The 22,100-nt window shown below is 42.6% G+C and overlaps 2 protein-coding genes across 3 annotated transcripts; one reads left to right on the top strand and one right to left on the bottom strand.

Annotated features, from left to right (window-relative positions):
• The first annotated feature begins 13 nt into the window (after positions 1 to 13).
• mpnd (MPN domain containing) lies at positions 14 to 6,550 on the top strand. Of its 2 annotated transcripts, none has more exons than XM_077583806.1 (13): positions 14 to 580; positions 2,122 to 2,318; positions 2,395 to 2,616; positions 3,355 to 3,457; positions 3,669 to 3,747; positions 3,810 to 3,906; positions 3,978 to 4,050; positions 4,142 to 4,218; positions 4,310 to 4,478; positions 5,310 to 5,380; positions 5,516 to 5,605; positions 5,712 to 5,804; positions 6,006 to 6,550. In XM_077583806.1, exons 1-13 carry the CDS (start codon positions 577 to 579, stop codon positions 6,090 to 6,092), a joined length of 1,362 nt encoding a protein of 453 aa, XP_077439932.1. In that variant the 5' UTR covers positions 14 to 576; the 3' UTR covers positions 6,093 to 6,550. The 2 variants fall into 2 exon arrangements, with proteins under 2 accessions (XP_077439932.1, XP_077439933.1); XM_077583807.1 differs by having other exon boundaries at positions 5,889 to 6,026.
• Positions 6,551 to 9,056: 2,506 nt separating this feature from the next.
• sh3gl1b (SH3-domain GRB2-like 1b) lies at positions 9,057 to 21,160 on the bottom strand. Its single transcript, XM_077583808.1, has 9 exons — positions 20,795 to 21,160; positions 14,758 to 14,826; positions 14,521 to 14,593; positions 14,309 to 14,452; positions 13,136 to 13,269; positions 12,902 to 13,060; positions 12,727 to 12,830; positions 12,439 to 12,572; positions 9,057 to 10,105 (listed from the first exon to the last, which is right to left on the bottom strand). The coding sequence occupies exons 1-9, from the start codon at positions 20,837 to 20,839 to the stop codon at positions 9,912 to 9,914; spliced, it is 1,056 nt and encodes a 351-aa protein (XP_077439934.1). The 5' UTR covers positions 20,840 to 21,160; the 3' UTR covers positions 9,057 to 9,911.
• Positions 21,161 to 22,100: the final 940 nt, after the last annotated feature.

The raw sequence follows: 22,100 nt of genomic DNA, 5'->3' as shown, positions 1-22,100 counted from the left end.
CGAGGAAGACACACGGAACGTCGTCCCATGGATAGAAAGTGAAACAATCTTTAAACTGTGAAAATTTCTAAACTTTCCCTGTGTCACTTTATGGCATCTTTTGCTTAAAACATCCTATAATAGTCACCATGCTTTTTAAATTTCACTTCCAAGTCGTTTTTTTTTTAATGTACGACACCACGCTCTATACATTATTGATGCATATATCAATTAATTAGCACGATTAATGTCCTCCGCTCGAGGGGTCTTTAAATGTGAATCATCTGAGTGAAGTGTCCGTGGGGGGAGGTGGGTGGTCGTCGGCATGGCAGCTGGCGCCCAGGGAGAGAGTGACAAGGAGGAAGAAGAAAGGGGAGGGGAGCCGACATTAAAGCAACACAACAAGGAAACGACCACGGCGCAGCCTTCATTTTCTGCTTTTCAACAACAGCCCGAGCGAGCCGCGGCGAGCACGGGAAGAAAGCACAACATCTCCCATCGGGAGCGAGAGACACAGAAAGCCTCCGTCCGGACCACAAGCTCAAACGTCCGCTTCCCGAGCTGGAGCGACTCGTTCCCGGCGCCCTCGGAGCCATCATGGGTGAGGAGGATGAATGAAAGTGGGCTTTAATTGTCATCTCGAGGGTGGGGGGACGAAGAAGGGAAGAGGGGAGCAGGCCGTTTTTCTTGCCGAGAGGGAGCCATGTCCTGACGGGGCGCGGAAACAAAGGCTGGCTAGCCAGCGGTACTTTAGCGACAATTAACGGAGACGCTCCATTTGGGGCTCATTTGGCCCCCTTTAAAAACACCCACAAAACAGAGAGTGGGCTGCTATGACTTTAATATGCAACAACACCCATAATAGGAGGTTTAAAGACAGACATTAAAGTAGATTGTTTTGGTGGGTACTCTTGGCGTTTTGGGAGGAAAATCTTTTGGACCCTGACTGGAAGAAAACTAAAATGACTGCTAGAACTTTTTTTTATTTGTTTGTTTTTTTACAAATGTAAACAATAAAAAAATATGCAAGCATAAAATATGATAATTCTTTCATCGCTAATCTCAAACCCATCCATTTTCATAACCACTCGTCCTCACAAGGGTCGCTGGAGCCTATCCCAGCTGGCTTCGGGCAGTTAGGCGGGGTTCACCCTCAACTGGTCGCCAGTCAATCGCAGGGCACACAGAGACCAACAACCATCCACACTCACAATCGCACCTATGGACAATTCCGGAGTGTTCTATTCACCTGACATGCATGTCTTTGGAACGTGGGAGGAAACCGGAGTACCCGGAGAAAACTCCTCCCAGGAAGGTTGAACCCGGACTCGATCTCACGTCCTTAGCGGACGTGCTAAGCGGCCACCGTGCTGCCGCTAATCTCAAATCATCTTTCCCAAATCAAATGAACGGAAATGCCATTAATCCGTTCCGGTCCTCTGGTGTGTGCGCATCTTGGCCACCAGGTGGCAGTATAATAGTCATACAGACTCAAACAAAGAAGAAATTCACAACAAAAAGGCTCAGTAATTTTAAAGTTTCTTCTTTCTCAAATGTTTGCCAGTGAGTATTGTTATAGTGTTTACACTGTTTATGTTTAAACATTCATTGTTTGAAGCATTTATAGCGCCGTCACCGATGCTATTTGTCGCCCGTCTATAACCTTTTTATTTGCATTGTGTAGAGGAAATTAAAAACGAGTGGTTGTTGCAAATCTACAATGTGTTTTGTTTACTTTCACCGTAAACGTCATCTAGGAATTAGAAATTAAGGGCTTGAAGGCAATTTTTTGGAAGAACTGAGTTTTTGAAAAAGAGTTTTTGCCAAACTGCTGCTTTTTGTGCTTTGCGAGTTCAATTTGGCTGTAACAGTTTTGCTCTGACCAACCAATCGAAGAAAATCTGATTGGTTAAAGAAACTACCTATTTGGGAAGGCAGATTAGATTGACATGGCAACACATGGAGGCTCAAATCTAATTGAACAAAAACAATACCGCCAAGAAACAAAATGAAGGGAACAGACTGGAATAAATGAATGTGATTCCATGGAACAAATATTAGAATTGAGAATTGTAAATGTAGGTCGGATATAATCCCAATGATGAGGCCAGTTGACATGCCAACAATACTTCTCCTCCTCAGAGGCGCCCGGCTCGCCTCAGGTGGTAGAGGACGGCGGCGAGGATGACGAGGAGGAGCTGAGCGGCGGCGAGGAGGCCGACCTTCGCTCCAGCTCGGGCCGAGGCTCGCTGCTCACGCGGCGGGGCATCACGCTGCGGGTGCTCCTCAAGGACGGCCTGGTGGAACCCGGCGACGGCGTGCTGGCCATCCACTACCTGGTCAGAAAAAAGATTTGTTTTTCCCACTTAATGTATTGATGTGACTGCTGACAAAATCTGCCCTTCCGTCCCTCAGGGTAAGAACTTCACCGGGGACCTGCTGAATGACGGCAAAATCCGCTGGGTGGAGACGGGTCAGATCTTCAACTCGCCCAGCGCCTGGGCCACCCACTGCAAGCGTCTGGTCAACCCGGCCAAGAAATCCGGCTGCGGCTGGGCTTCGGTGCGCTACCGCGGCCAGAAGCTGGCCCAGTACAAGACCACCTGGCTGCACAAGTACCAGCCCAGCGCAGACATGGTGAGGACGTCCACACTTTTTGAAGAGTAATAAAAAGTAGTCCCTCAAGTATTTACTCGATTACATAAGTATTGAAAGAGGATTAAAAGTATTTGTCCTCTTTGCGTGTTCCAAAATTTGAAGACAGATTTAATGTAAGAAAAAACACCTTTACAAAAATGATTTTTTAATCTAACAGAGATCTCTGGACATTTAACAACCTCTAATTCATCACTTAAACAGGTGGGATTCAGAGCGTGGAATGTGTCTCTTCCGCGTGTACAATGGCTTCTTATAGTTAAAAGACCTCCTCTCTTTCATTTGTAGACAAAACATATCTCTGGGTACTTTTCCATGAGCAGATGGCGAAAACAGAGTCAGGAGTGCGTGTTCGAAACAGATTCTGTTCTCAAGGACCAAATGTGTTTTCGCACAAAGCGCTGAGAAGGAACTTTTTTTAGACTAAATAGTATGTCCCAGCTTAAGGTCAGATTATACCGAAATCAACACCATCTGCTCTGCACAGGACACAAAACATTTCGACAAGGTTAATATAAAGAATTAAAATGTTAATAATGTGTAACAATGGTTAATATATGAAATGAAGAATTAAAAATGTTATAATATCTATCAGTATCCTACTAGTCTCACCACCAGGCAGATGCTTTCTCAAGTTTAAAGTGAGGTTCTTGTAGGCTGAAATGACGACATTTCTAGGCCGTATATATTCTGATGTCATATTTGCGTTGCTGACATCAGAGCCTGGTGAGCGAGGAGGATGACGACGAGGATGAAGAGGAAGGAAAATCAGCCTTGCAAGCCGAGGAGAAGAACAGAAACAACAAACCTGGAGGATTGCACGGTATTTTTTTCTTTTGAAATCCCTCCTCTGCAATCTGTTTCCTATTTCAAGGACGGACGGACGGACGGGAGGGAGGGAGGGAGGTCTGTAACTTGACGATCTGTTAGTTGACATTTTTTATGCAAGGGAACGGAAAAATGCTTAAATATGTGCTCGCATGAACATGTGACCCGGCTTTCTTTTTCTTCTCGCAAACGTGTCGTCGTTCCAGACGCCCTGGCTTCGAGGAGGACGGACCGAGAGAGAATCCCAGTCAGATATTGCACGCTCGGCACCAGGGACGTTTCCAGGTAGCCGCTTCGGAAAAGTCGCCCTTGGTCAACGTCTTAACGAGGTCACCTTGCATCCTCAGGGACCCCCACACGCTGGTGGAGCTGTCGGCCTTTTCGGCCATCAACAGATTTCAGCCTTTCAATGTGGCCGTGTCCAGTAACGTGCTGCTGCTCATGGTAACACAAAAACGCAACATTTTAGGAACACACACCCTCAATCAAAGGCTCCATATGGATCTCCTCACTAGGACTTCCATTGCCACCTGACTACCAGTGAGGTGGTGGGCTACCTGGGAGGACGGTGGGACACCAACACACAATGTGGGTTGGACCAAGATTAAAAATAAATAAATAAATAAATAATCACCCATCAAAGTTCAAATGTGATCGGTTGCGGTTTGCGTTGTTCCAGTGTTGACCGTCTTACGGGCGTTTCCTTGTCGAACGAGGCTGGCGGACAGAGATGCTGCCTCTGCTGTCGAGGAGGAGGTAATACACACAATCGTCACTTAAAAAAAAAAAAAAAAAAAGAGTCACATTATTATTATTATTATTATTATTTTAACCGTGATGCATCCAGATCTGCCAGAACTTGTTCATGCGCGGCTTGTCGTTGGTGGGCTGGTACCACAGTCACCCTCGGGGTCCGGCCTTGCCGTCGCTGCAGGACATCGACTCCCAGATGGACCACCAGCTGAGGCTGCAGGGCTCCAACAACGGATTCCAGCCGTGCCTGGGCGTCATCTGCGGTGCGTACATCTTGGGATTCTTGGATATTACGACTTAGGCCCGACCAATTTAGCTCATTCGGTGCCATTGACGGCTATAGACGTCAAAAATTCATTTGAACTATTTCTATTAGTTTCTCCACATTTGTTAACAAGAGTATGAAAACCTAGAAAAATGTATTGTACATTTAGAACAGATAGAACATTTGTGATTAATTTTGAGTTAACTAGTGAAGTTGTGTGATTAATTACAATAAAAAATTGGAATTGCCTGATGCCCCTAATTAAAAAAGAAAATAATATTAAAATTAGGGGCGTCAGACGATTACATTTTTACATTGGCTACCCTAATTTGAAACCCTAGCCCTAGTTTAAAACCCTAATTTCAAACCCCAGCCCTAGTTTAAAACCCTAATTTCAAACCCTAGCCCTAGTTTAAAACCCTAATTTCAAACCCTAGCCCTAGTTACATGAATTCAAATTTGATATCTGTTCTAAATGTACAATTAAAAAAAATCTAGGTTTTCACACTCTTAACAAAAGTGGAAAAAAATGTAAAATTAATAGAAATTGTTCAAATTAATTTTTGACGTCTATAGCCGTCAATGGCAGTGAATGAGTTAATTAGCCATAGATTATCTTAAAAAAAAAAAAAAGGGGGGAAAAAATGTATGGTTTTTGCCAATTTAAAAAAAGCATAAAAGGCCATTTATACTTTTTATTAATTAGCTAATCAATCATCAGTAAATTTGATCGGAATCACTCAACATTGGCCTTCCAAAAATCCATATCTGTTGGGCCCCAATTATAACTAAAAAAATAATAATAAAATGGATTTCAACTGATTTTCAGGACCATACTATCACGGCAATCAAGGCGTGGCCTCCACCATTACGCCGTTCTGGGTCGTACCGCCACCTGAGGTGAGCATGCAGCTGTTAAAGGCTGGGAAACACATGGTCAGAAAGTTTTGTAATATTTGGTCCAATAATTGATCTTATTTCATTTCTTTTTTTTTTTTTAAACCTCATTTATGTGGCCCGTGCGTCTTGTTGCAGCAAAGGCCCAACGACTACGGCATCCCAGTGGCCGTGGAGGTCACGTACGTTCAAGACAACTTCCTCACCAGTGACGTCCTCAACGAAATGGTAGAAATTGCGCACGCGTAGCGTCAAAAGAAATAGACAAAAAAAAAAAGGACAACTAAGTGTGATGCGCGCTGAAAACGAGTCCTGAGCGCAACGTGGTCTGCAGGTGCTGCTGGTGGACTTCTACAAGGCTGCCCCCGACCTCGTCCACTTCAACCAGTACTGGTGTCCCGACACCACCATGATGGACAAAATCAAGGTGAGAGTGACACTTTTTTTTTTGGGGGGGGGGGGGGGTGTAATGAAGCAAAAGGATCATTTTCTCTGATTTTGTTATTTCTAGTAGGGCTTGACCAATGAGAAGATATCAGCAATGTCAACACATTTACAACATCGATTTTGGCAATCAATTAAAGCCACGCCCCTTAATAATTTCCACTTCCTTGCTCCTCCTACCAAGGGCTCGCTGAGCTGCCACGCCCCCAAGGACCAAGCTTACTCGCAGATCCTGGAGCACGTCTACAGCCAGCTGAGTGGCGTTCCGTGACGTGCGCTAACTAATCCGTTCCACGTTTCAGCTTGCCTTCCTCCGTCGTGGAAACAAAATGACACTTGATGGAGGGTAGCAGACATTTTGTTAGTCGTTTGTTTTGTATTTTGTGAATGCGCGTACTTGTCGAGGTTACACTGAGGTGATTTTTACTGTATCTGACGGCAGTTCTCAAAGTGTTAAAAAGGGAGTTTAAAAAACATCTATTCATATTGGTGTTTTTTTTATTATTTTTTTTTAAAGACGATTTTGTTTGAGAACCGCCGTATTAGCCTTTTGAACTGTGCTTGTTTCTTGCCCCTTAACTTTGTATTTATTTCTGCACCTGCATGAGAACCGAGCAATGCCTTATGTAAGCCTGCTGTTGCTGTTCTACAAACCAAAACACACTGGAAATATTTAAAACACAACTTTTTGTATTTTTGTCCAATACAGTCTCCGAACATCAACTCACATCCAGATGTGGTTTTTTTTTTCCTTCCTTTTGTTTATTGTAAGAACAAAGTGGGGGAGGGTCAGGAAAGATGCACATACAAATATAATAGCAATAAAGGATAAAAGAATCGTGGTTAAAATTCAGTTCTCAAGGTAAAAAGGCGGCTTACGTCTAACATCTTAAAGGGTACAACAATAATTCATATAAAGGACTACATGCATTTTTGTAAATGGGTTTTGCATATAAAAATAATACTATAGCGAGCCTGAATGCGTTTAATACCATTCCGTAGAATATTTAAGACCAACTAAATAAAACATAGCGCTTTACAATCAGGAAACGAATGGGACTTTTCAAAACATAGATCTAAAATATTTGCACAAATGTTAGCCATATATGAGGAAACAGCCTCTAGTGTTGTAAATGTGCTGCACACGCGCAGAAGTGCCACGGGTTCAACATGAAAAGAGAAAAGAAATTGTGGACCATTCATTAAGTAGCTATTCCATTCGTTTTTGGTTTCCCGCCTTCCTGTTCCAAAAGGCACCCAAAAGCCTTTTCTTTTTTTTTTTATCCTTCTTCTTTTTCCTTATACAGTCCATACACAGTGCTAGGATACCACATGTAAACATATGAGACAAGGTCCAAAACACAGTGCTGGTCTGGTTTTGGGGCTGGTAAAAGCACAAACACTGTCAAAAAAAAAAAAAAAAAGGTCAAAACATTCTCTAACCAAAACATTCCCTTGATGTTTTCCCTTTGACCGTTGTTGGAATCCTCAACTATACAAAAAAAAGGATTCTTGTGCAGTGGAAGCTGCAAAGTGAAACAATCGGTTTGACCCACTGGGAAAAACACCGCCAAAGCCCTGTCGAATACAAAATAGGTGCCTTGGCGCCATCTTGTGGCCAGGCACCAATGTTGAAATGAGAGGAACTTCAGTCGTAGTCTTGTCTAATGGGAATAAAAAAAAAAAGTATTTTGTGGCATCTATGGGCAGTTACAAACGTTATGGGGTGGCCATTGGCTCGTTCCACTTTGGTGTTTCCACTTGTATGAGGAGCACGCGAAGAGTTGAAATGCACAAACGAGACAAAAATCCGCCGGCTTCCAGAGCGCGGAAATAAGGGGAGCCTTTTGCTACTTTAAAAAAAAAAAAAAAAAAAAAAAAAAAAACTGCAGCGGGAAGCAGGAGTTTCACATTAGGGACAGAAAGACGGACGCGCTGCCGGCAGCGTCGTCCTTTTCAGGCACTGCGTGTTCAAGCTCGAGAACGGGTCGGGACGCACATTGAAAACAAAACGGACACTTTTTTATTTTGAAAAACGCTGTCGACGAAACCATTAAAAAGGACAAGCCGATGAAGACGACGAACCGGTGGATATGGAAAACCTTTTGAGCATTTCATTCACACGCTTGGCAGCCACCGTAAGGTGCATTTTGTAGTGCGCCCTTTAGCCTGCTTTTTTTCCAAACGCTATCTTGACTGGCAGTTAACTCTTTGACTGCCAAAAACGTTAAATAATGTTTAGTAAAATCCTATGGAGGAGTGCCAAAGACGTTAAAAGACGTTTTTTTTCAAAACAGAGGTGAAACTAACCATTTTCTATTGTTGATTACTGAAAAACGGAATAAGGTAGAAACAAACTTTTTTTTTCTGATGAAAGATGAGAGTCCAATCTTTCATTTGGTAGTATGTGTGTTTCCATAGTCCAAACACATAATTTTCTGTGGACCTTGAAAGATCAGTCAGAAATGCTTAAATTGGCTGGCACCCACGGCATCCCTTTTCTGAAAACGTCTGGCAGTCAAAGAGTTAAACAGCCGTCCGTCCACAAGCCAAGTGAATCCACTCGCCAGAAACGCCAACTTGGCTCAGTCCCAGCCAATAATCAAAGCTGGTTACGTTGTCCACCTCCGTCTCCCTGTTTTTGCTTCACCTGCCGTTTACCGCCACTTCAATGTCTCTTCCTGGTGTTCATGCGCAACATGCACGAGTACGCGGACCATAAGATGGATATGAGAAAAGATTCCATTACAAAAGAAGAATATCAGTATCGGCCTTTTTTTAAAAGTCTGACGGCCGATAAAAGGTGACTCTAAAGCCATTTTAATCTCAGGGAATTATTTATGAAAATGTGCAGTTCCCTTTATAAGAGAGGCTGCCGTCCCTGGGAACCTTCTGAACTGTTTGTTTTTGTTAGACATTAAAACAAAGAAATGTGAAAGTTTAAGATTTCAGGTATTTTTAAATTGTGTGTGTGTGTGTGTGGGGGGGGGGGGACATTTGCTGCAGAAAACTATAGAGAGCTATTTTATTTACTTGCTTAAGTTTCCGTTGAACTTTTTAAGACATACTGATAACCTTGGTAGCTCCCTGAACATTTATTTTTATTTAAAATTAAGTCTAATGTCTAAGATTAAAAAAAAACAGCTACATTTTAAAGTCTGAAAATTGTTCAATAAACATGCTTTAAGATATTACAACAAAGTTAAGATTGGCATTTATATTTTTAAAAAAAAAATTATAAACACCCCAACCCCCACCCCTTTTTTTTTTTTTATCTGCTTCAAATATCGGCCTCCTTAACTACTAATAATCAACATCAGTATCGGCCCTGACAAAACCATACCGGTCGCTCTCTTAAGAGTATGACGTCGCTAAATCCAGAAGTTGTCAAGTTCGGTGGCTTTTGGGCACCTTTGCGGTTCCCGCCCAAATTTGTGGAAATCGTCTCACAGACCACACGCGCGCACAGAGAGATAAGCGGCCAACGTCTCTTGTCTCCTCTCAGCAACGCCATCTGACTTACATGCATCTTAATCCTGCAGCCTGCCCTTGAAGTGGTGAGTTACTAGTAAGGTTGACTTGCATACTAGTAGATCTGAGGTGGTAAGAGTTGCTCTACTATATGCATCGAACCAACAACCTCAGAGTTGTGAGACGATCCACGTCTCAGCCCCCCCCCCCACCCCCCAAGTTGTCTTTACTAGTGATGAAAAAAAGCATACTAGTTTGTTCTACTAGTGCTCTGAAGTGTGTTAAAATATGGAATGAATGCTCAAACTGCCTTCCATAAGTGTTGTTTGGTACTAGAAAGCGCTAAGCTGCACTGGCGTGGTTCAAAACCTCAGTCGGATAAAAAGGCAATTGTCAGAATGGCCAGCAGGTGTCATCACTGAGGCGCTCAAATGTGAAACTGGGCGAGTATTGCGTCAACCTGAGCTTCTGGTGCTTACTTTGTCTCCGTCTAAAACAACAACAACAACAAGAAGAAATCTGGGAGGTTGCAAGAGTCCGTCCTCCAAGTGGAACCGGCTCAAAGTGCGGACCACGCCGGAGTCTGTCCGAGGCCTCGCTCCCAACCCGCCCTCCCGCCTTAGTGGGGCAACGGAACCAGCACCTCCACGTAGTTGAGGGGGAAAAACCCCGACTGGCTGTTGAGCATGCCCTCGTACCAGTTCTCGTCGATCTGATTGGTCAGCGTGATGATGTCGCCCTCGCGGAAGCCCAGCTCGCCCTCGTTCTCCGGCTCAAAGTCGTAGAGCGCCTTGCAGCTCGGCTGCTCCGGGACTGCGGGAAAATGCAGGACTTTTCAGAGCTTTCGCCAAAACGTGTCACCAGAAGGGGGTCGTCGTCTTTTGTCGGTGGTGGTGAGTCACCAAATAAAAAGCTAAAGCATCGTCGAATATAAAAGTGTTGCTTTGGCGCCATCTTTTGTAGAACCTAATTTTACTACTGAATCAATATTCCAACTTCAACCAGTTTTTTTATTCTTCCTAATTACAGAGTGCGAGTACTTTTCCCACCTCTGTCTCTTGTTGTTTTATACCACCCGTGTCGCTGATCTGATCTGGGACCAGCGGAGCACACACAGGAGCTCCATGCACAAACAAACTACACGATTGTCTCCAAACAATTCACTCTTTGTGTGGCGTCGACGTCGAGCTTGAGACGCGCAAAGAACTGATCGCTCTTTCTGCCTGTAACAACGTGTTACGTCTCAAAAGGTATTTTACATCGACACGAATATAATCGCCCCCGAAAATATGTTCTTTGCAGCCCCACTAGTGTAAAATACGGTATTTTGGTTAATATTGCGTTAGTGGAATATGAGTTAAGCAGCAAAATCCAGCAGTTTTTTTTATCAATATCAGAAGGCGGCCATTTTGCCACTTGCTGTCGAGTGACCAAGCGACCAATCACAGTTGCTCAGGTCTCAGGCAACAACCAATCACAGCTCTGCTTGAGAAAACAGGTGAGCTGTGATTGGTCGCTGCCTGAGCACTAAGCGACTGTGATGTCATCTTCAGTCGACAGCGAGTGGCAAAATGGCCGCCCCCTGAGATGGATAGAAAAGGCTGGATTTTGCCGCATAACTCTTATCCCACAAATGTATTATTACAACTTTAGCGGAGTTTGTACAGAAAGTTGGAATGTGTAGTTGATGGTCTCCTCCTAACCGACATTAAAGCAGCAGTAACGTCATAACTATGACAGTAAATAGTTGTTATGGTTCGGGCTGTGCAATTAATTGAATTGAAATTTTATTGCAATTTCCAATATTACACTCCACAATTACAAAATCCGTCATAATCGTCCCCCAAAAATATATAAGTAATTTTGAGTTGTTTAAATTTATTACATTTACACCTTTTTTTAAATTTTTAAATAACGTAATTAATTTTGTTTGATCCAAAAGGAACTTGCATAATTATAGTGTTCCAATTTTTTTTTATTTGTCTTAAGAAGTTTTAAGTTAAGCTCCTCCACGTTGAGAGGAACCAGTTGAGGTGGCTCAGGCATCTGGTTCGGATGCCTCCTGGACGCCTCCCTGGGGAGGTGTTCCGGGCATGTCCTACCGGCAGGAGGCCCCGGGGACGACCCAGGACACGCTGGAGAGACTATGTCTCTCGGCTGTCCTGGGAACGCCTTGGGGTCCCGTCGGATGAGCTGGCTGAAGTGGCTGGGGAGAGGGAAGTCTGGGCTTCCCTGCTAAAGCTGCTGCCCCCGCGACCCGACCCCGGATAAGCGGAAGAAGACGGACGGAAGAAGTTTTAAGTTAAACACTTTCTTGTTTTGTACCAAAAAATAAATGATCGCCCTCATCGTGATTTCAATTATTACCAAAATAATGATGATTCATATTTTCTTCATAATCGAGCAGCCCTAGTTATGGTCAACACTTGTAAAATGCAAATACAGAAGCAATTAATTAACAAATGTCACACATCATGCAGGTAGTAGCAAATTGTGCACTTTGGTTGGAAATCAAAAATGATTAACAGGATAACACGTAAAGCAATAAAATGTTTCAACACCAACATGATTTCAATTGTGGCCATGTGAGTTCCTTTTTTGGAAAAAAAAAAAAACGTGCTTCCGCTCAAAACACAGGATGTGGATTTGTTTCACCACGTGTAACGTTAGCAATGAAAGCATGAAGCGCGCATGTCGAAATCCCCCCAACAATCGACTTTGTGTTCTGCTCCCTACTTTTCACAAGCTTCAGCCAAAAAATTAAAAGACGCAACTCAAAACAAACACACGAGACCACAAGAGAAACTCATGCTCCGCCCACTCCCACAATGTTTGCTTCCGAAAAGACAATCTGGCCCAGTGAATTGACGGCTCTGGTGACGCCACGGGGAAAAGGAACAAGGTCAGTCGGACAATGGCCAGCCAATAGACGCGCGCTCACACACACACACACACGCACGTAAACACTCAAGATGTGTGTGACATTTATGCTGGTTTGCTCATCCAGGTCTTGCGCAATCACGTTGGAAACGGCTGGAATGTTTATCGGTTCAGTTTCACAGGAACAGACGTTCGAAATCAATTGTCGGACATTTTGTGCGTATCCTCTTCCGACAAACCAATTCAACTCTTTGTGAGCGTCTCACCTGAATTGCGAGAAGGCAGCGGCGCCATCGAGGTGTGGTAGCCCCCGTTGGAGTGGTTGTCTTCACCAAAATCAAACAAAGGTTTGGGCTTGGGCGTGTATTCGCGTCTCGGTCGGGACTGGGCCTCGGTCATCCTGTTCAAAAATGCGTGCGAGTCAATCACGTGACTGTTTTTTTTTTTTGTCTCATTTGGAACGATGCATTCAAACTAGGAACTGTGGGTTTTATAGTTCCAGGTGGAATTCCTGGATGTTACGTTGGTGTCGTGACAATTTGACGTTAGCGCACCTTTCTCCAAGCTTGTCCGAGAGCTCTTCCAGGACCTGAACCGCCTGCCGGTGGTACTGCAGCTGCGACTCCACCAGAGACGAGAGCTGGCTCACCTGCTCAATCTGCTCGCAAACACACGATGCGGCCTCAAAAGTGGCCAAAAGCAAAGCAAGCCATGCAAGCGAGTCCTCACGTCGGTCTCCAGCAGGTTGTACATGCTGGTCTCGGCGACGTCCTTCGATTCGTGGAATTTCTCCAGCGCCTGTCGGATGTCCTCATCCGGAATCTTGCCCTGACGCTTTTTTTTGTAGTCGTAGTCCAGGCGGCGACCTTCCAGCTTTTTGAGGTGGTGCTGCGTGCGGCAGACGGCATTCGGTGTCCGCAGCGCATCCTTGGGAATATAAGACGTGCGACGTGGTATAAAAACCTGAATTTCTCGCAGGTCCTTGTCGCAGAGGCCTTGCAGCGGGTCGATGAAGTTCTGCTTGACGTCAATGTCCAGCGAGTCTTTGACTTCTGCCATTCTCTTCATGGCTTCACCGACTTCCACCAGCGCGCCACCTGCAGATGACACCAACATTTAGACACACTATTTTGCTGAGTTGCGTTCGCTTCTGGCTATCGTGGGTCATATGTTCCAAATCTACCTGTAGAAATCGATGCTATAGAAAAGCACATTTATTTTTATTTTATTTGGTCTACGTATAAAGAATTTTTTAACCTAATTCCGGTTACTTAATTCTGTCCGTTAGCGAGAGCCACTACATCGTGATAACTTACATTGATGTTTCTGCATTTGGCAATTTATTATTATATTATATTATTAGTATGGGATTTTTTTTAATGGGCTTTAGGTGAACTGATGAATACACACACGCTCGCACGCACACACACACGCACATACACATTCTCACCCACATACAAAAAAAAATAAAATATGTATACATATATATATATATGTGTGTATATGTATATATGTATATATATATTAAAAAAAAAAAAAAAACATTTATTAAATTTTTTTAATTGATTTGTTTGGTTTTTTTTTAAAAAAAAAAAGGAGAGCAATGATGATGTCAAATCGAATGAACAATACTGAGCTCTCCTGAAAAAAGAAAAAAAAAGAAAAGCACATTTATTTATTTTGTATATTTTTTTTAACATTCAAAATGTCCACCCAAATCATACAATTGTGTCTAACAAAAGTCTGTTAGCTTAATGCTAACATATAAAGCTCATATATAACCGAGCGGCGAATACTTGCGAACGTAGCAAATTTGGGGTTTCGTCAGGGTTTGAAAAGGTTGCGAAACGTTTTTGTCGCAAGGAAGTTTTGTTCAGAATTGTCCTTGCGAATCCATTGTCTTGCTAACAGTGGCAAGTGTTTGCAAAACAGTCACAAGCACTTGTAAACGGTCCTAAGACGTCTCGCCAAAAGTTCTTTATGTTTGTGTGAACGTGATGACCATGGAGTTACACGTACCCATTTTCAAAGGTTGAACATGGAACCCTCGTTAAAAGTATGGCATTGCTCGAACCTACAACCTTTAAACCCGAGCCAGCGGCAAACCCAGGAAACGCGTCCAGAAGTCCATCTTACCAAAGTTAGTCTCCTCTCCGAGTTCTCGTCCATACTTGGTCATGCATTCTCCCAGAAGGCCCTCGGCCTGGGGGTAGCCCGGGTTCTTCACCTGCCCACGGATTTTAGACATGGTGTTCAACATGGACAGTTTGGCCCTCGATGCTGCGGGAGCAGAAGCAAGATGATGAGGCTCTTCCAAAATGGTACTACTGCAAATATGCCGTTCTCACCAGGGTTGGGCTGCAGATATTCCGACGTTTTGGAGATCACCTCCGCAACGGCTTTGCTCGTCACGTCCACTTTCTACAGGGACACAGCAAGAACGCCAAGATCATATTGTGTGTGAATATTACCAGGATTATTTTTTACAAACTGTGGTTAGGGTTGCAAAAAATGTACCAGGAATCTATGGGAATGAACATAAATGATCGTGGAACGTTCTTTTTACAATTAACTAGCATTCTTACCCGCTCCAGATCTCTGAAGTCATCATCAAGTTTGGTTCCTTCAGCGCCGCCAACTTTCTCACTCACCATCTATCGGCAGAGAGGAAGACAAAGAGCCACACGGGGGCGGGGGGGGGGGAGTATAAAGACTGAGGTCATTTAATGAGGCCCATAAGGTTCTAATCGACACATCCACACGCTTGCTCTCCAGCCGAGTGCAACCATTTGCTTTAACTGTTTTGTTTTGGCGTCTGATATACTCACAAAGAAACGCCCTGTCAACTTGTATTGTAAAATTCAAAGCAGAAGCAAGGAATCGTTGGTTTGGCCTAATTTAGTAGTTCAGACTCCCCCGACAGTGATTAAAATCTACTTTTGGGCCACAATGCTAAACTCCCAAAATACCGTATTTTTCGTACTATAAGGCGCATCGGATTATAAAGTGCACCTTCAATGGACGGCCTGTTCAAAAACTTTTTTTCCATAATTAAAGGCACACCCACCGCATTATAAGGCGCACAGAATAGAAGCTACTGTAATGGCTGGGGTTGCGTTAAGCATCCACTAGTTGGAGCTTACTTAACCAATATGAGATCCACATATAAGGCGCATCGGATTATAAGGCGCACTGTCCATTTTTGAGAAAATGAAAGGCTTCTAGGTGCGTCTTATAGTGCGGAAAATATGCTACTTCCATTACTACAGAGAATGAGTGAGTGTGGCTTGAAAGGGTCTGGCCTGGTCTGGTGAGTGACGTGGGAGCCAGAATTTTTTCATTTTATTTTTTAAATCAGCTAATTTTCTAGTCAAACGTGCTAGTCGAAAGACGTACTTGCACTGTCTCAAATTTTAGGGGTAAAATTCCACCATTTAGGGGCAGTCAGGAGCCCTGTTTGTTGCCAACAGTATACGTCACTGATTTCCTCCTTTATCCAACGTTAATAGCTAACCTAACCCAACATAGTCACGTTTCCGTTTTAGAGTCCTTTCAGGGATGACACTTCTATGGCGTGCCATTAAAAAAAAAAGCAGCGGATAAAATTGCGAAACCAATAGAAGAAATTTGAAAGGCAGATTATAATTGTGAACCAAAAGAACGTCAGCGCAAACGTCAACTAAAGCGTGATCCACTCCAAGCTCTGCGGAGCCAAGCCTTTATTTAGCAGCAACAACCCAGGCTATGAATTTTCTAATTCCGAGCAAGCTTTATATCGCTTCAAAAGGACGAGCTGTCAACCGGGTAGATATCAAATAAAACAACTATGAGTTTGTGCATGTGTTCCGTTCTGTTTGAAATTCCTCCAGGGTCCGTTGGCAGAAAACACCAACTTCGATAACAGTGATGATTTACAGCCCTGGGTTGCAGAATAACCGTGTGACCTAGTTTGTTAGCATCATAAATACACGGGCTTTCGACCCTTACGTCATGCTGCTAATACTTAAGACAGCAATTTGTCTTGTGCTTCAGCATTTACGACAAAAAAGTGAGTCATTATCACACCTGACAAATCTAGCAACAGGAGGCGACTGAACCAAAAATTGTTTGAAATATCGATAAGACTTGAACTCCTTTTGTCACGACTGGAATGACAGAGTGCGTCAGACATATTTGGAGAAAGGTTAAGGTTGCAAAAGCAACCTTGAAGCAGTCACGTCACAAGATACCGTACTACTGATTTGCACCCTTTTGCCGATTTAACATCAAAGGAATCAAGATTGGTGTCGACGGGCCTTCAGGTTCGAGTTGACTTATCTACTGAAGGGAGCTAACCAGCCTTAAATGGCTTTGTGAGGAGGGCGATACACTTATTTATTTAAACCTCTCAGGCTGGATTTATATTACATGGTTCGAGTGACAATTTTGGGCTGCTCCCAAGTGGCGCACGATCATAATAAGGCCTCTTGTGAATGTGGATAAAATGTTAAGAACACCAAATCGCAAAGCTGCCAATCCGAGTATAGCGATCAGGTCAACAAAGAGCGAGTTTAATATTTGTACTATTGCCTGCCATATTTATTATTTAGCGTTTTACGTAAATGTTATTTCAATGTTACTGCTCCCAGAGTAATCGATGAAATAATTAATAGGATAATCGATTCCAGCCTTAGTTGACTTTTTTTTTTTTTTAACTATGACAGAGTGGACACGTTAAGCTTGATAAGATCCAGCTACATACGATTGAAGAATATATGAACATATGATGAAGAAAAAAAAAGTGTCCATATTTACTCGGCCTCTATTGAAGAATGTCACTTAAAACGCCAGAGATCAAGTTTCATGCCCACAATGGCTTCAAAGAAGAACTCATTTAATTGATTTTGATTGCAAGTAAGAAGGAACAATAAATGGAAGAACAAAAATATGAATAATAATAATAATAATAACGCATCAGACTTATATAACGCTTTTCTAGACACTCAAAGACGCTTTACAATGGAATGGATGCATTATTCACGCACTCACACATTCACACTGTGGCGGCAGTAAGCTACTTGCCTGGGGGCGGGCTGATGGAAGGAAGCGCGGCTGCCAGTGTGCGCCTACGGCCCCTCCCACCACCACCAAACATTCGCACCTTCCATACACCGGGGTGTGAGTAGCACTGGAGGCAATGCGTGCCAAGTGCCTTGCCCAAGGACACGACCACGCATGACTTGGGCAGAGCGGGGGATCGAACAGCCGACCTTCCGGTTACGGGGCGACCGTCGGAGAGAAGCACAAACCGGACAAAATGAAATGTTGTCAGGAAAAGCAGCAACTTTGAGCCGTTTCCACCTCGAGTTGCTCATCACGCGCCGCAGCCAAGAATCGACGCGAGTCTGTCAACAATCCTGCCCAACTTAGACAAAGAGAAGGAAATACGACATGCTGTGGGAGGCTTTATAACAAAGGATTTACAGCCGTATTTCATTTCAACTACCAGCTATTTTAATGAACACTTTCTGCATTTTTAGGACGAGCCCAGTTGCCAGTGCTCTCATTTACACATACATAGCTTTTATTTACTATATTTAAGAACTGCAGTATGTTTCGTTTTTGAAACCTTACCTTGTCCACACTAAAAGTATCAATAAATTAAAGTTCTAAAGTTTAAACTAAAATTGTACCTGACTGTTGTCCTACTACTAATCAATTAAGAGCAAAATTGAAATGCTGCGTCTAGACATCAAATCAAATTTTTGACAGGATAATAAAAATCCAATTGTGAAAACAATTGCTCAGTACAATACGGTTGAGTGATAATAATAAACAATGACATCATACTGTGTAAAGTGCAGTCCACTCCCAACGTCCCGTCACATATGAGTCACATTGCTGTGTCATCATCAAGGGGTGACCACTAGGAGTTTACCATAAAAAAAATAAAATAAAATAAAAAAAACTGTTCAGTAATTAAAGCCTTTGTTCATTTTTAACATCCCTTCCAAGTTGATTTTATTTTTAAATCAACAAGTTGCTGATGAGTACACATTAAAAGTATTTTGGTCAAATATTTTACTCTCGAGTTCGATGCGGCCTTCATGCTCACCCTGCACTTTGCCTGACCACCATTTGGAGATCCCGAACGAGAACCCCCAAAAACACACACTTTGTAAACTAACTGACTGTCCTACATTAGCGGTATATTTGTTTACGGGATAGCAGGTGTGTGGTTAGAGCGCCGTTTCACTTCCTGTTCCTTAACTAATATGTTCCGGGTTGGATCTGGCACACCTCTAGTACTGTACTGGGAAAAAAAAAATCTAAATACATGAACAGTTAAGCACCTTAATGAGTACACATTTGATCATATTCGCGTTTCTATAATGTTTGAAAACACACAAAGCATATTGCTAAAATTTAACAGCATAAAACTAAACCCAAAACAAAAAGAATTACATACAAAATCAATAAATGGCTAATCATGTTTATTAATCAGGATATGAATCAAAAGAACCGAGATGATTATTTTCCCCCCAAAATCACCCAGCCCTTCTTCCGCCATGCAGTAAATTGTACTTTTTTTTTTGCAGTAAAAAGTGAAATTGGATCACCTGACGATTTCACATCGTTGTGGTTCCAAATGACTGCTTTAGAAGGTTTCACTTTAATTATAGAAGAGCTCAGCGCCATCAAACTTTTACCCTCCAGCCATTCTCTCGCTGTCAAACGGCCAAAGGGAGTGTGATTTTGTTTGTCTGCCCTTTTCGGTTCAATGCATTCGGAGTTGATGATGATGATGATGATGTAAAAGCAGCCCCCCCCCCCAAAAAAAGAGAGATAAACAAGGATGTGCGCACTGCTGGCCACTGATATCCAGTCCCACTTCCTGTATGCCTCCAGTGAGGAAAATCCGAGCTGTGTCAACTGTTATGGAGAAGCGGGAAAACAAAGGAGGGGCAGTCAAAATAAATAAGGGGGAAAGTTGAGTTGGTACCTGGGCCTTTAATTGTCATTTACCAGATCGAATCCACATTTTTAACCTCACAACTATCATAGCACTGTCGATTATCCCATCGATAAATTGTGCAAGTTGCTTTTGCATTATAAACAATACTAATTAGGGGTGTGAATTTCCCAGTACCTGGCGATTCAATTCGTATCACGGTTCATAGGTTCACGATTCGATTAATCCCGATACGAATCTACAAATTGATTATTGCGATTTTTTTTTTTTAACTCAAATTTAGAAAATACTAATCAGTAAACTTGTACATGTACACTGAAAGATTTGTATGAAAATGTATTTATTGATCTGAAAATTCAGGTTGCAGTCTGTTTCATGTTTGAACAGCACTGAAATAAAATATTAAGCCTTAATGTTCCATTAATATTACATTCTTCCATGCTTAATGTGCAAATCCTGACCCTAAGTAAGACGTTTTGTTGAAAAAAATTTGATTCGGCCGCATATTGAATCGATTCGAGAATTGCGCGCTCTAATATCGCGATATATTGCCCAATCGATTTTTCCTAACACCCCTAATACTAATATATAATACAATGACCACCATGTCCACCTGGGGTCACAATACTCACATTATACACAGTAGTATCGCTAACTTTGAGTGTGTGTGGCTTTAAAAAAGTGGGGCCTGGCGAATTAATTTACTTTTGCTTTGTTTTACTCGACATTGCAAATGACAACCTGTTTTTAGTTGTTATTAGCTCAGGTTAGCTACTGGCTCTAAACTAAACTGGCTAACCGATCCCTGTGCAACTTTAAGGCAGAGATTTTGTTCCTTCATTTTTTTTGTAATCGAGCGTTTTGAGTTAATCGATTGTTTACTTTTGTTAGTTTTTACTGCCCACGTCCACTTCAAGCTCGTCTGACATTGCAACACTTTCTAACCGTCAGGGATTTCTGCATGTTCCTGACAGGAAGCCCGAGGCCGAAACCAAATGTCTTTCCTGCTTAGATCAGCAGGGGTGGTGAAGAAAAAGACATTCTTTTACGGAATCCTCGCCCAGGTTGAGGAGTCGTCGTAAAAGAGCAACGTTTAAAATAAACAAACTGCATTCAAACTCATCAATTGTGTGGCAAAAAAAAGACATCAGTGGGGGTCCACGATTGACCTCCTTGATTAAAAATAAGAAAGAAGAAAAAAAAGGACTAAGAACACAGCTGGAGTGGAAAAGGAGGTCAGCAGGTCTGAGGCAGAGAGCTGACACATTTCCAAATAAACACAAAAGTTGTTTACTTCACATAACCATGACTCACCGAGAGACTGAAAGAACGACACTTTGTGACCTTTGGTAAATGTAAATTCAAAGGGAACTAAACGCCTGGAAGATTCACCTCCACTTTAATTAGCTTGGGGGTGGGGAGGAGGAGACACAAAAAAACACACACAAAAAAAGACGAAACGCATCACAAAATGCAACATTCGCTTCCTAGTGTCACCACACAACGAAGAAAACCGAAGTTTGGAGTTCATTAGCATGAGAAGAAAGCAAATCGCGTTAGCGTTAATGCTAAGCAAGGCTAACTGCGAGAGTTGGTTAGCTAGCCGAACCCGAAGCGGGGTTGGGGTTGGTGCTGGTGCTACTTGGCTTAAGAGCAAAAGTTGTACAAACCTGGCTCGCTTTATAAAACTGCTTCTTCAAGCCTGCCACGGACATGTTGGAGGTGTCTTCAACTTCACTGCGAGTTAGTGGCGTGAAAGTGTCCGAAAGTTGGCCGCGCGGCGTTGGGGGCAAAACGAGTGGAAATGTTTCCGAGGTATCATAGGACTGCTCAGACGTCCGTCAACTGGGTCAGGACACGCCGACTGACCACGTCCACGTCCGCGGGGGAGTCGTCCCACTGTCACCGGACATACACACACTAGGATGTCCCCGAAGTGTAATTTGGTGCGGTGGTGAGTTGGGGCGAGTTTCCACGTATTCACACAAACAAATCTGCAGAGGAATGAAATGATTCTGGGCGAGCTTCGGTGTTGGGTGGGGGGGAACTCTTGCATTGGCGTCTACTGCCCCCTGTGTGGTTGCGAGGGGAAGTGCAGGTCGGCTCACCAGACCAGATGTTTTTATATAACATAAAGGCACAAAACATTGTACCAGGTCATAATACAAAACATTATCAGTTGTCATATAGGCAAATATATATAAATATACATTATATAAATATATATATTTTTTATATATATATGTATAGTTATGGGCTAAACACATTGACATTGATTATAAAGAGATACTCAAATTTCGTACGTAAGTGTGGTTCAAAGTCTACTGGTATCGGATTTAGACTATTGTTCATATTCATATATGAAGAAATGCTTGATTACTTGGGGTGGTTGAAGGTAGAGAATAGATTTTCTGCTATATTGCTTAGGTTTATATGGAAAATGTCAAGGACTAAATTGCCTAGGATCGGCCTATTATACAGTATGAACAAGTTGTCTTTTAGTTTGGATGAACATGCGTATAACACATGGTATGCATCAGAAGGTAGATTTATTTAGGTGAGAACATCCACATCTAAAAGTACTGTAATGTATAGATCAATTGTATCATGGTATGCTCTGCCGGCACATCATTCAAGAAGAAATTGCGATTCAAGATACTACTAAAGGAGCATTTTATGTCAATTTAGGCTGTTTGCTGATGTTGCCTAAAACCAACGGAGATGATTAGATAGATCAACATACTTTTGTTTTAGTATTTAAAAAAAAAAATCAATGTTAAATACTGGGATTAAGTCAATGTATGTGGATTACGTATAATTGTCTGACCATCTGTTGTGTGTGTGTGTGGACTCCAGCAAGAATAGCGATGGCATTTGCCAAAGATAATGGAGATCCTAATCAATGAATTGAAATGCTAACATGACAGAAAAACATCTGAAAATAATGCTTAGGAAATTCTAACCATAAACGGATTT

Source organism: Vanacampus margaritifer, chromosome 13 (genome assembly GCF_051991255.1).
Source record: "Vanacampus margaritifer isolate UIUO_Vmar chromosome 13, RoL_Vmar_1.0, whole genome shotgun sequence".
Taxonomy (NCBI): Eukaryota; Metazoa; Chordata; class Actinopteri; order Syngnathiformes; family Syngnathidae; genus Vanacampus; species Vanacampus margaritifer.
This window is presented reverse-complemented; position numbering and strand designations above follow the sequence as displayed.

Coding starts and splice junctions, on each gene's coding strand:
- mpnd (XM_077583806.1), top strand. Junction 5,381..5,515: donor GGGTCGTACCGCCACCTGAG/GTGAGCATGCAG, acceptor GTCTTGTTGCAG/CAAAGGCCCAACGACTACGG. Junction 5,606..5,711: donor GTGACGTCCTCAACGAAATG/GTAGAAATTGCG, acceptor CGTGGTCTGCAG/GTGCTGCTGGTGGACTTCTA.
- sh3gl1b (XM_077583808.1), bottom strand. CDS start 20,839: ATGTCCGTGGCAGGCTTGAAGAAGCAGTTTTATAAAGCGAGCCAG. Junction 13,061..13,135: donor AGGACCTGCGAGAAATTCAG/GTTTTTATACCA, acceptor TGCCGCACGCAG/CACCACCTCAAAAAGCTGGA. Junction 12,831..12,901: donor ACAACCTGCTGGAGACCGAC/GTGAGGACTCGC, acceptor GTTTGCGAGCAG/ATTGAGCAGGTGAGCCAGCT.